The sequence below is a fragment of the Polypterus senegalus genome, chromosome 12, assembly GCF_016835505.1.
Source record: "Polypterus senegalus isolate Bchr_013 chromosome 12, ASM1683550v1, whole genome shotgun sequence".
NCBI classification, from domain to species: Eukaryota; Metazoa; Chordata; class Cladistia; order Polypteriformes; family Polypteridae; genus Polypterus; species Polypterus senegalus.
Window position 1 is genome coordinate 133552490 of NC_053165.1, and position 12371 is coordinate 133564860.

At 39.0% G+C, this 12371-nt stretch overlaps 2 protein-coding genes across 10 annotated transcripts in view; one reads left to right on the plus strand and one right to left on the minus strand.

Annotated features, from left to right (window-relative positions):
- The window catches only part of trip4 (thyroid hormone receptor interactor 4), a 47741-nt gene extending 46408 nt beyond the window's left edge, over positions 1-1333 (minus strand). For 2 of the 3 annotated variants that reach the window (XM_039773472.1, XM_039773471.1), the window contains exon 1: positions 1163-1333. In XM_039773472.1, coding sequence (XP_039629406.1) covers positions 1163-1242 — 80 coding nt within the window. In that variant the 5' untranslated portion in view covers positions 1243-1333. The remainder of the gene's footprint in view (positions 1-1162) is intronic. The other variant, XM_039773473.1, reaches the window with a different exon arrangement.
- A 500-nt stretch (positions 1334-1833) lies between these two features.
- Positions 1834-12371, plus strand: part of LOC120541646 (uncharacterized protein CFAP97D2-like) — a 42045-nt gene continuing 31507 nt past the window's right edge. For 3 of the 7 annotated variants that reach the window (XM_039773478.1, XM_039773479.1, XM_039773480.1), the window contains exon 1: positions 1834-1938. The gene's annotated coding sequence lies outside the window, so the exon portion shown is untranslated. Of the gene's footprint in view, positions 1939-10716; positions 10757-11196; positions 12339-12371 lie in introns of those variants that run through there. The other 4 variants (XM_039773475.1, XM_039773474.1, XM_039773476.1 and 1 more) reach the window with 4 other exon arrangements.

Genomic DNA, 12371 nt, shown 5'->3' on the forward strand with positions numbered 1-12371 from the left:
TTGGAGAATCCTTGGGTACCTCTGGTTTGCCTTTGTGTTGCTCACGTAGTTCTGAATGAGACAAATTGCCTGTATTGTGAAGGAGCGTCAGTTACGGCACTATGACGATGATCTGGCTCACAGGATCCTCCTTACGGAGGACCCAAGTGGCTGGACCAGGCCAAAGGGGAACCCAGGTAACACCTGGCTGCGACAGACAGATGATGGTTTCCAGAGGGCGAGACTGCACCGTATGTCGGCATGGGGGATTGCCAACAGGGATCCTGAGCTGTTTCATTGTGTGGTAGGTGAGGCAACACTGTAGCAATGCCTGCTCCCGAACCTGAGCTGACCTGTACAACAATGTGCCAAAACCCCACCTGAACACTGCAAGAGACTAGTTTCTTCTTACAGGAAGCATCTTGGAGCCGTCATTGCAAACAAATTCTTCTCCTATAAATTATTTGGCTGTCTTTTACTGAGTCAATACCACTGTCTCTCCTAAATTTAAAATGCATATCTGCATTGGAAATACTGTATGTTTAATGATAAAAAATGGTAACGTGTTGAATACTTGTTTCCTCCACTGAGTATGTATTATTAGAGATCACAAAGTGAGTCAGTGGCACATATCGTACCTGCACCTGCTCTTACAAGATGAACTAGTTCAGCGTATGTGTGTTCTAACTTAACGTTTGCATCTGGAAAGTTAAAGCTGACAGTTCTCAGTTAATTCAGACAAATCGTTTCCGTCGCAAAGGTCCCAAGTCTCTCACCGCTCGAATGACGTCACTTTTATTACATTTCAACTGTAAACTATTAAACTGCTATTCACTAAACAATAATAACAAGGTTATTTTAACCGAATTTTTATTTGTCCCTTTATTATGGATTTTTTTCGCCACTCTATGGTTAGATTTTTTAACAATTTCAATGATGTTAAGCCATCCTGACCTGTTCCTTCAGTGATGTGACAAGGTAAACTGCTGTATTTCCTGATTTACTCTTTAAAGACGCTAGTACGTCGAAACCATAAACAGCATGTTAGAACACAAGTGTTAAAAATAAAGGAGTAGAAAAAATACAATAAATCGTTAAAATATCACTGGTCAGACTGCAATGATACACGTATGCGGTTTACAGACTGTAATAAGAACTTTTGAACAGATAAGCAGGCTCTTACTCAACGATGTCATCGCTTGCTTCCAATCCGAAGTCGCGATTTAACTTATCCTGACACCAGCGGAGAAGAGAATTCGACATTTTTGATAGCTTTCTTGAAAAATAAAACTCCGGGATTTCATACAACTATTTGTGAAATAGGCAGACCTCCTGAACAGTGTTCCCACCACAATAGTCCTCCCCCTAGAAACAAGACGAAGACGATGATTCGTTCTTACTACTGCCGTTGGGTGTGTTTTTAATTTAATAATTTTATTAAAACAATGAAGAATATAGAAATGAAAGACAATAAAAGGGTGCATACAATATAATACAAATATTATACGTTTATACAATCATAAAAACTGTTTACAGAGTGATAAGTCTAATAATAAATGGAAATCATTTAAATATCTGTAGGATTTTTTTTTTTTGCGTTGCAATTGTTATATTTTTTCTATCCTCCAAATATTTTACAAGGTCAATTAGAAAAACATAAAAAATGGGCGTACAATGTAACCACTTCGTAGATAGGAAATTTCTCTAAAGGCACTGTATTAACATGTCACTACCCGATTGGGGCGCACATGCGTATTGTAATGTAAGGCGGGCCTCTAACACTTTACGGCACAGACATAGAATTACTAGACGCCGCAGGACCAGCATGATCGTACGTTAACGTCGCTGCCATATTGCGAGTGGCACTGCTGTGGCGTGAAGTAATGAATAATGTGCTGCTTGAGATTTTACAACCCGCTGTACGGTCCAAACCAGATCCCGAGGGATTACATTTCATAGGTAAGTCTAAACAATTGTTTTAGTTATATTTGACCATTAGAAAATCCCGTTTTATAATATTAGCACTCAAGGTCACCTTACAATAAAATTAAACAACATTAGTAAAATTAAAACAAGAGAATGATAAATCAAAAAGCAATAATTAGCAAACAAAGATAACTGGCAGTAACAGTGCAAAATTCACAATTGGAATTCCAGTTTGAAAAGATAAGTTTTGAGGGCAGTTTTAAAATGTGGTATTGAATCGAGCTGACGTATATGAGAGGGAAGAGAATTCCCGAGTTGAGGAGCACAACGAGAGACGCTCGAGCTCCCATAGAACTGAGTTTGATGTGCGGTACAGAAAGTCGAGCGGCAGATGAGAATCTGAGTGAGCGAGAGGAGTGCAAGTCTGTAGGAGATCAGTGAGGTTGTGGAGAGCTTTAAATGTTCAGAGCGGTATTGTGTATGTATTCAGTAGTGAACAGGGAGCCAGTGGAGTTGAGAGAGAATAAGTGTAATATGTTCAGTGAATTTAGAACAGGCTAATTATCCTGGCAGCAGAATTTGGAAGAAGTTGTAAGCGATGGATAAGTTTTTGTGGAATGCCAGATAGAATAGCATTACAGTAATCTATACGTGAGGTGACTCAGGCATTAATCAATACTTCGGTATAGTGTTGCGTAAGAATAGGACGTCTAGAAATGTTTCGGAGATGGAAGAAGGCAGTCCGAGAAATGTTACTTATATGGGAGGAATTATTTAATAATAATTATTATTATTTAATAATTGCCATTATTAGTGTATAAATGGATATAAATAATTGCATGTAAACGATTCGCCAAAGTCTGTTGTATGTAAACGATAGTTTTAAACGTTATTGTTTTTTCATCAGAAAACCCGGTTTCCACGTCTACCTGTATTAGTTTAAATGGCACTTTTGCCACTCGCAATAGGGCGGACGCGCTGACGTATCATGTCGACGACAGCTGCATCTATCTATATATGTCTATGCTTCACGGCGCCACCAGATCTGTTTTACGCATGCGTGAAGGATTTACCGCCCGTTCCTGACGCCTGTTGACGACATCAGCAATAGTTACTGCAGGCGCGTGGAGCATCACAAGGGAGGTGCTGTTTGTGAAATTGTGGTGAAGGCGGGAACTTACGGCATGTACATTTAATTAGGGAGAAGAACTAGACAGAAGACAAGAGCAGGTTAAGATTGTTTTTGTGTTCAAGAATTAATATAATAAAGAAAAATATTTTAAAAAGTGACAATTTAAGAAAAATGTATTCTTTTAAAACGTCTCAGAAAATGGAAAAGTGAATCAGAATCACATACAAAGAACTGAGTAGGTGGCGAATAAGCAGCCTATGTCAGCCTCATCAAAGTACAGTTACATGCTAGACATACAATTGATAAGTGCACACCTGAGATTAATACAACACAAAGAATGTACAGTAAACATTTGTACAAAGTTCAAGGCAATGCAAGAAATACTTAATTACACATTAGCTATACTGTATTAAGGTGACCAGAATTTTTTGGGCCAATCCTGGGTCAATGGGTTGGTTTGTGGTCTAGAGGAATCTGCAGATCACGAGTAGGGAGTCTAAACACTACAGAGTACAAAGCGAAAGCTTATCATGTGATTTCTCGCCAAAGTTGCAGGATGTGGTAAAGCATAATCTCTGTCAAAACACCGTGCACGCGTGCCAAATTTCAAATTATCGTGGTGATGAGATAAATTCAAAAAAGTGAACCAGCTGAAACCGGTGATGAAATCACAAGACGGGGACATGTTTCTGAGTGGGGACAGTTGTCCGAAAACAGGGGCTGATGGTAACCTTAGCTACAGTATATGCAAGAATATTGCAACCGGGGGTTTGTGCTCCCAGACTGATCATGGGCTGAATAAATCATTTACGAGCTTGATATCCGGTGGGAAGAAACCTTCATTATATCCGCTTGTTCTGGTCTAGTTTAGTCTATCATGTATGGCAGATGAGGAAAGTCGAAAGAGGTGGTGACCTGGATGTGAGGAGTCTGCCATGATTTTCTTTGCCTGCTTCATGACTCATTGTTCAGGTCCTGTAAGGTGGGAAAGCTGTGCCAGTGATCTTTTTGGCAGACCTGACTATTCGCTGCAGCCTGTTCTTGTCATGTTTAGTTGCTGATCCGAAGCACACTTTGGTAGATGAGCCGAGAACCGATTTGATGATTGCTATGTAGAACTGAATTAGCAGCTTCTGTGGTAAATTGAACTCCGACAGCTATCACAGGAAGTACATCTGCTGTTGTGCCTTTTTATGCTGAAATCTCTGTTGGTCTTCCATGTGATTATCGATATTTCAATTTCCTAGTAGTTTAATTTGGATTTTTTTTTTTCAAAATAGGAAATTGTAGGGTCAATGCTGTGAATGTAAATAAAGTCAAAACCCTTGTTTACTTTCTATAACTTTTCAATTTTATTGTCATAAATAAAGTAATATAATGAACTTGACTGATATTTTACATGCTGTCAGCAGATGGTATTACAATACCAACACAGATAATGAGTACAACCCCGTTAACAATGAAGGCAACACCAGGATGATATACAAGAAACGCTAATGATATTGTCAGAATGAATGGCTGTCGAGTAGCCTTAAGACCTGTGGATAAAAAACGGAATCTTGTGGGGTGAGTGCTAATAGCCCATCACTGTTAAGGGATCACCCCAACTCTATAAAAGGAAGCTGGGAACTGACATTGTGTTATGATTGCTCTGGCAGGATAAAACAACAAAGGGGTGAAACCTCCAAAATAGCCCATAGAACAGTTCTAACCCTAAGGGAAGAGAGGCCTGTGGAAAGTGGGGGCCTTCAAGCTGAACTAGGCTTTAGAAGGGAGGTCAGGTTTAAAATTTAAAACAACAGCAAAAGTCCCAAAAAATCTTAAAATATGTCTCACCAGTGGGAGAACCGTGAAAACTCTACAAATAATCTTTATAAAAAGAGGATGTTTATTACCAAAAAGGAGCAAAAAACACAGAAGGTACTAGATAATAATGAAATAGAATGCAATTAACAATTATTACATAATTAGAGAAATAACAAATGAACAGAACAGTATTATAAAAAATAATTTAAACAGTGAACAATGATGAAAAGAAGACCAAGCAGACAAAAAGGAGCCATGGGGGGAAATACAACAAAATGAAAAATAACTAACATTAAATTCTTCGGAGATTTGATACATGTATCCACCATTGGACAGTGAGAGATGCAAGTTCCACAGTATTTGTTTGGCCATATTGCATGGTGTCACAAGTGTGACTGAATTGATCCAGTGACACCACTCAAGCATTGTATAAATATTGAAAAAAATTATGTTAAAACAAAACTTTTTCAATTCAAGCTGAAACAATAAACAAGTAATAAAAAAAGAATCCTCAACCAAAACAATCTCTCTATTATAAAAGAAAATCTTGAGATGAGACTATTGCCAAGAGATTTTTCAAGTGCCCGCCCTCCTCTCAACCATTTACGGTTAACGGCTCACGCCCACAGTCCTCTCAGCTCTCATTCGTGTGAATGCTTTTGTCAGACACAGTTGCTGTGCTCTCAGCTCTTATACATTTATACATTTTCTTCAATTTAAGTTCCCAATAAAAGAAGACTTATGTCCAAATCTTATTGATGAATTTCATCCTGAAGGGATATCAACAGAAGAGATGAATACACGGGCAATCCTAGCACCGAGAAACGATGAAGTCAGACAGATTAACGTGAAAATTGTCGATCAGTTACATGGCAATGACATGTAAAATTTTAACAGGCAACAAGAAAGGTAATGGAGTACATCTTCTGCAGATAACATTAGACACCAAAGGAGATCTTGATATGCCATTCGTATTAAAACATTTACAGTTTCCCGTTAGAATAGCTTTTGCTATGACAATTAACAAATCACAGGGACAAACATTCGAAAAAGTCGGTTTATTTATTAGAGAGAAAGAAATGATAGTCACTCATGGGCAGATGTAAGTCCAAACACAGAATCAAAATTCAATGCAATGTCGATGAAGAGTTAATTCAAAAAATTTTTTTTACTGAGGTTTTACAGTAAAAGTGTAAGTTTACAAAGTATTTGTGTGTTAATTTGAAACCCAAACAGAACAAAAACATATAATGCAACAAATACCTCTAACACAACATGAAACATAATTTTCTTTCAATTTATTACATTTTACTATTTTTTACTTTGGTTACTTACTCGCTGTAAGGTAAAATAGTTAGGTCTATTATGCAAATGTAACAAAACCTCTGCAGAGGAAGTAGGGGTTAGTACAGATTATGGAGCCACCAACAATGATAATGATAATCAAATTAAGCTATGAGAAAGCCATATTAAAATAATGAGTTTTTAGCATTTTTTTAAAAGTGCTCCACCGTATTAACCTGGCAAATTTCTATTGGCAAGCTATTGCAGATTTTGCAGACAAGCAAAGGCAGAATGAAGACACCTACATGGACATATGGAGGAGAGACCAAAGACCAGAGATACTACGGAGCAGCACCATTCAGAGAAACATAGGGAAAGAGCAGTTTTGAACTGGAGTTTTGCAGCAAATGGAAGTCAGGGGAGAGACAGAAGTAGAGGAGCAGTAGGAGTGAAAGAAGGAACAGAGAACAGCAGCCAAACAGCTGCACAAAAATAAATACTGAGAATGACGAACAATCTTGCCTGTTACTAAGAATACAATATGGTAAAAGACAAAAAAAGAGTAAAATACTAGTTTATTTGTGTTTATTTCCTCTGGGTTTCCCTTTCAGATCCATCAAATGTTTCATACAGGGTGTAGATAGCCTACACTGGCAAGTTCCCAGGCTTAATGTGCCGACATTTAATCCTAATGGCAGTAACTATAGCTGAGTAGGCAGAGATGTTGCCATGGTAACGGCCACTTGATCCAGATGAGCAGACCAGGCCTGCAATGACAACCCAACACAATTATGTCTTCTTAGAGGGATGTTCAAAGGAGTGTACGTCTTTTCAAATGTGCCAAATGTCAGTTCATTTGTAGCACTGTCAAAGCCTTTCAGCACATCAACAGCTCCTCAGCAACATGAAAGGAAGACACATTGTGAAACTGGACAATCAAGCTTCCAGTGATCTTCCCTATCCCATTCAAAGTCTTGAGAAGCCAAAGCCTTTCCCCTCAGGAAAGATTGGTAGTCCACCTGAGATACTTAAATATGTTTCTATGTATCTGTCTTTTTCTTTTTTGAATAAGGGGCAGTTTGTTAGCACTGCCACCTCACAGTAGAAATAGTATTAAAGTTAGCTATTTATTGCTGTTTACTTTTTGCTTTATTATTACGTTATTCTTGTGAGACAATTTTTTTTACTTCTTGCAGTGTAATATTTCCAAACTAAGATGTCATATACTGTAATCTGAGAGTTTGAAGGAATTAAGCTGAAATTTCTTTCATTCTACACAATCTATAGCTTTGCAGTTTGGGATAGCGTAATGGGGAGTTAGTGTCCTCAGCATTTTGTGGCGAAATTTGGAGTGATGTGCCAGTATAATTGCCACTTAGTATGCTTATGGTTTCCCCCTCAAAAATGTACAGTTAAAACAGCAATGGATGTTAGTTTTCTGTAAGTGCACAATTGCCGGAACTCACTTTTAACTTCACTTACCTGACATTCTGAGTGAATGACATGTTGCAGTGTATAATAATTCCTTCCTGTTCATTCTTCATTGCTCCCTGTAAACTCATTTTGGGGGGGTCTAGCTGTTGACAACTGGAATTGTACCCCTTTGTGGCATCTCATATTGCAGGCCAAATTTCACATACTGTATTTCGAATGTTACCCTGTAATGCAAAATATCTTCTTATATCATATGCTACCATGGCTGTCCATTTGCCTGTCCAGGATTTTAAATCACCTGTAGCTCAAAAACCGTTTGACCTATTGACCTGAAATTTGGTACACACTAGGGGGCTCCACCCCTACTCGCTTTGCTCGCCCACCCCCGGGTTTGGTTTACCGGATATACAATTTAAAGAGATTGTTATTTTCATGGGAATTACTACATATGCATTATTTTCACTTTTACTTTAAAACTTTTGTAAAAGTAATATTTGTCCTTTATTTACGGCCCCAGGCGTAATTAAATCTCTTTCTCACGGGACGTATAGCGCTGTTCGCGTTATGAAGGGGGGGCTGAACGCACGCTAAGGAAAAGCGGTCATATCAGCTGCTGTCTTGCTGCTGCTGCTGGCCAGCTGTGTGTTGTGCTTGTCACGCTGCATGTCAATCATTTAAAAGCCTGTACAGTAGCTGTCCTTTTGCCACTTCGCATCTCTGCCACTCGCGTTGTGAAAGGGGGTGGGGGGGTGCTGAACGCACACTAAGGAGATGCGGTCATATCATCTGCTGGCGAGCTACGTGTTCTGCTTGTCTCTTGTTGTTGTTTTAAGAGCTGGGAGCACATGAAGTTTGTCTGCCAAAAGCATTCCAACAACTGCCAGGTTAGATGTCCATGAACTTGTTTTAAATTGTAGGGCGTGACGTGCAAAAGTAGCAGTCTCACAGGTTTTGCTTCCTAAGGTTGTAATGTCTAGTCTCGCGTGTTGTAAAAGTGTCTCTCCACTCAAACCCCCTGGAGGAGCACTATGCTCCTGCCACTTCGCATCTCTCCTGCTCGCATTGTGGAGGGGGGGGAGCTGAACTCACGCTAAGGAGATCCGGATGGATCAGCTGCTGGCTTTGTGCTTCTGCTGCAGAGGTGCATGTTCTGTTTGTCGCTCTAAAAGTCAATAATTTAAAAGCCTGTACAGCAGCTGTAATTCTGTCTTACTGCTTTGTCCCGTGGGACGTCAAATTGTCTTCCGAGAAGATCAAGTCTCGTCTCCCTGCCAAGATTTTTTTTATGATAGAGAGATATACTACGTGTCGTCTACTATCCACTTTCGGGGTGATGATTGACCTCTAAGGTTATTCCTCTTTTTATTTTTATTTTATTTTATTGTAGAATCAACTCTTGGCAGTGGGCAGCAGGACGACCGTGCAGCGCATGCGTACGGGTGCTGTTCTCCTCCCTACCACCTTTGCCATCACTTCCCCTACTTCTTCATATCTTTAAGCATTCTTGAGGCAGATGGAAAACTTAAGTGCCAGCTTAAGTGAAAAATTAAAGAAAACGTACTAAGTAATTCCAACGCAAATACTACCTTAATTAGTTTTAATGTGAAAGATGCAGATGAAAGAAGAGAAGCAGTGGGCCGCTAGGGTGGAGAAAAGAAGAGCTGCTCAGGAAGCAGCAAGTGCATCAACCTCTGAGCAAATGAATGCTAAACGTACAGAGAAAGAGGATGGAAACTAGGAATGGTCAAGTCAAGTGTATTCACTGCACGTTATCATGCAATACGCAGTTACTGGTCTAAAAATAATGTGTGTTTTGAGTGTTGTCCCTGTACACTCTTCTTTACTTCCCTCAAGCCAAAGTGCCTTATGTGTGTTTGGGTTTACACCCATTAATTAAAGGAATTACCTGTAAATGACTTCCCTGCATTCTTAGAAGCAGCTGGTGTCCTCAAGTGTGGTATGTCTATGATTTTCATGCTAAGATAGCCAGAGTAGTTTACTTGATGGTCAGCAGCAAAGTCACAATTGTGGTTGCCATAAAGCAGTATGGTTGCAGTAGTGATGGTTTCTGCCCCAATTATACGACTTAAACAGAACTGATCTTGTGATTCTGCATAGGGAAATAAGAGAGGCCCTGCTACATCAACCTTTAGCTGGTAAGAAACGATTAAGACAGGAGGAATCATGGCCTGTTGGGTAGGGTGATGGGTTACAAGCCACAGAGTGTCTGGTTTATTCCCCATCACTTACTATGCCAATACTCACATGACAGAATTATGAGCAGAGTTATTTCATAATGTTACTGTAAGACACCTTGGGATGGTGTCCAGAATAAAAAGACCATTATGAAATTAATATTCTGAATCTGACCAACAGTTCAGAACCTCCTAAAGAATCTGTAATTGAGTCAGAGAAACAAACTAAAAATAATTTATATAAAAAAATTTGTAGTGTGTTGTGGCATGGATTGAGTAAAAAATGGACTAGGAAGAGGTACAGGACTAGGCACCATGGAGAAGGTTTATGAAGCACATTGACCCCACATAGAAGTGGGAAAAGTTGAAGAGGAAGAAGAAATGAGTTGTGGCATCCATCTACATTGATATATGCAGGTTTCTAAGTCATGTCAGTAGTACTGAAGGAGTTCTAACAAAGACCAATAGTACCGTAACGTGGGGAATATTCAGTATGAGCTGTGGTGTTGTCAAAGGTGGCATCCCAAAATCATTTACCTAGGCTTTATTTTATATATTTAACAATGAGAGTATTATTGTCAAACACTATACAGTATATATTCATGATGTACATGATAACACTTACTAAAAAGTAATATTGTTAGGTTAAAATAAATAATTGGCAATCTGCAGAATTTCACTTTTAGTATGGTATATTAAGGAAATCAGACATGTGGATGTTGTAAATTTGACTGTACAGTAGATAGTGTTTAACTGTGGAAATGCATCTATACTTTAATTTAGCTGCTTTATAGCACCTCACGTGTACAGTCTTATCTGCACCTGGACAGCAGCATCAAGCCTTACTGGCTCAGCACGGACATCCCAGACCGTTGTCTTTTGCTGTGAACTGCACTTGTGCCCCTCACCAAAACTCCTCTCACCACACTGACCTTTTCTATTGAATTCTCCTTTTCTTAGATGCTGACCCCTGTGGGAATACGGCAGTCACGCACACCAGGTGCTCTTAGCAGTATACCTTAAGTATATGTTTGTCATTTTGGTTCACCTGCACTATACTTACTGTTAACTGTGTTATTTGTATGAGTGTTGGGTACGTCTGCCTTATAGCACCCCATATGTACAGCCTTATCTGCAGCTTCAAGTGAAGAGGCTTACCAGTTCAGCACAAGTTGTTTTCACACCCGAACTACACCTATGCTACTCGCCAGAGCAGGAGTCTACTCACCATGCTGTTTTCGATCGAAGGCATCCCACCTCATATGCTAACACCTGCTGAAAGATGGCAGTCCTCAACACTAGATGCTCTATAAACAATAACCTTGACCAAGTCGAAACAATATAACTCAATACAACTATAAAGGAAAACTAATAAAATACAGTAAAACTGAGGGAAAGTAGGAAATATATTACTTAACAGCTTAGGAAATTATCAGAAATAGTTTTATTGAAAGGTACTTTCAGTCTGCAGGGTCTTTTATCTTTACAGTTTCTTTGGGAATGCAGGTGTCTTGACTTCTTTCTCATGTTCTTCTTTCTTATTTTGGGTCTCCTTTCAATGTGCAGCATATGTCCCACTTAAAAAGACCTTTCTTCATGTACCATAGATTTAACAAAAGAATGATCTAAAAGATACAAGGTTCAAGTCAGTAAAGACAGAGAGTTTAAATCAATATATAGTAGTCATTAAAAAGATGCACACATTTCTACAGAAGAATTTGTTTGAGATGGGATTTAAAATAATCAATAATCTTAAAACCACTGACACATTAACAGTACATCAGAGTTGTGTTTCCTATACTGATGCCCCTACTGACCTTAATTATCCCAGATTGATAAATTCCAAAAACATATCTAGTAATTTGTTTTTTAGGATTCTAAAAGAATGATTTAAAAGATACAAGGCTCATGTCAGTAAAAATACAGAGTTTCATTCAATACATGAGAGTCATTTAAAAGACGAGCATATTTCTACACAAGTGTTTGTTTGAAACGGGATTCGGAGTGAAGAGTTCGGTGATTTGTAATAAGTCATAGTTTATGGAGGTTTTCTTTAGACGTCCAGGATTCCTGATTGCTGGCTGTGTGATCAGTGTTAGTGTCATGATATTCTGTCTGAGCCACAGAGTCAGTATTGAATTGCAAAATTATTAGTTCAGTATTGGGAGTTTGATCATTTATTTAAGTAATCTTCAGATGGTGTATTTCTATCACAAGATATATAGATAGTGTCACACACGTGCGCATGTGAGGCAGCTAGAGGCCTTAAATAATAGTAATACCATGCCAGACCAGGGGGTGGCGAGCTGCGCTAACTCTCCCTGTCCTCTGCAGACTATCCTCAGGAAAATCCACTAGGTGCCAGCACTTCTGATGACGTCACTTCCTGATACCAGAGCCATCGATGAAGCCACTTCCAGACCCAAAGACGTGACTTCCAGTTCTGATCCAGATGACGTTATTTCCTGTCATGACCTTTAAAACCACCATTTTACTCAACCTAAGTCAGTTCTGTTTTGGACATTGTACCTTGCACAACTCATGAAAAAAATACCCATTTTGCAGCCAGAGATATTATACAGGTGGCTACCCCAAACCATTGATATTTACCTGTG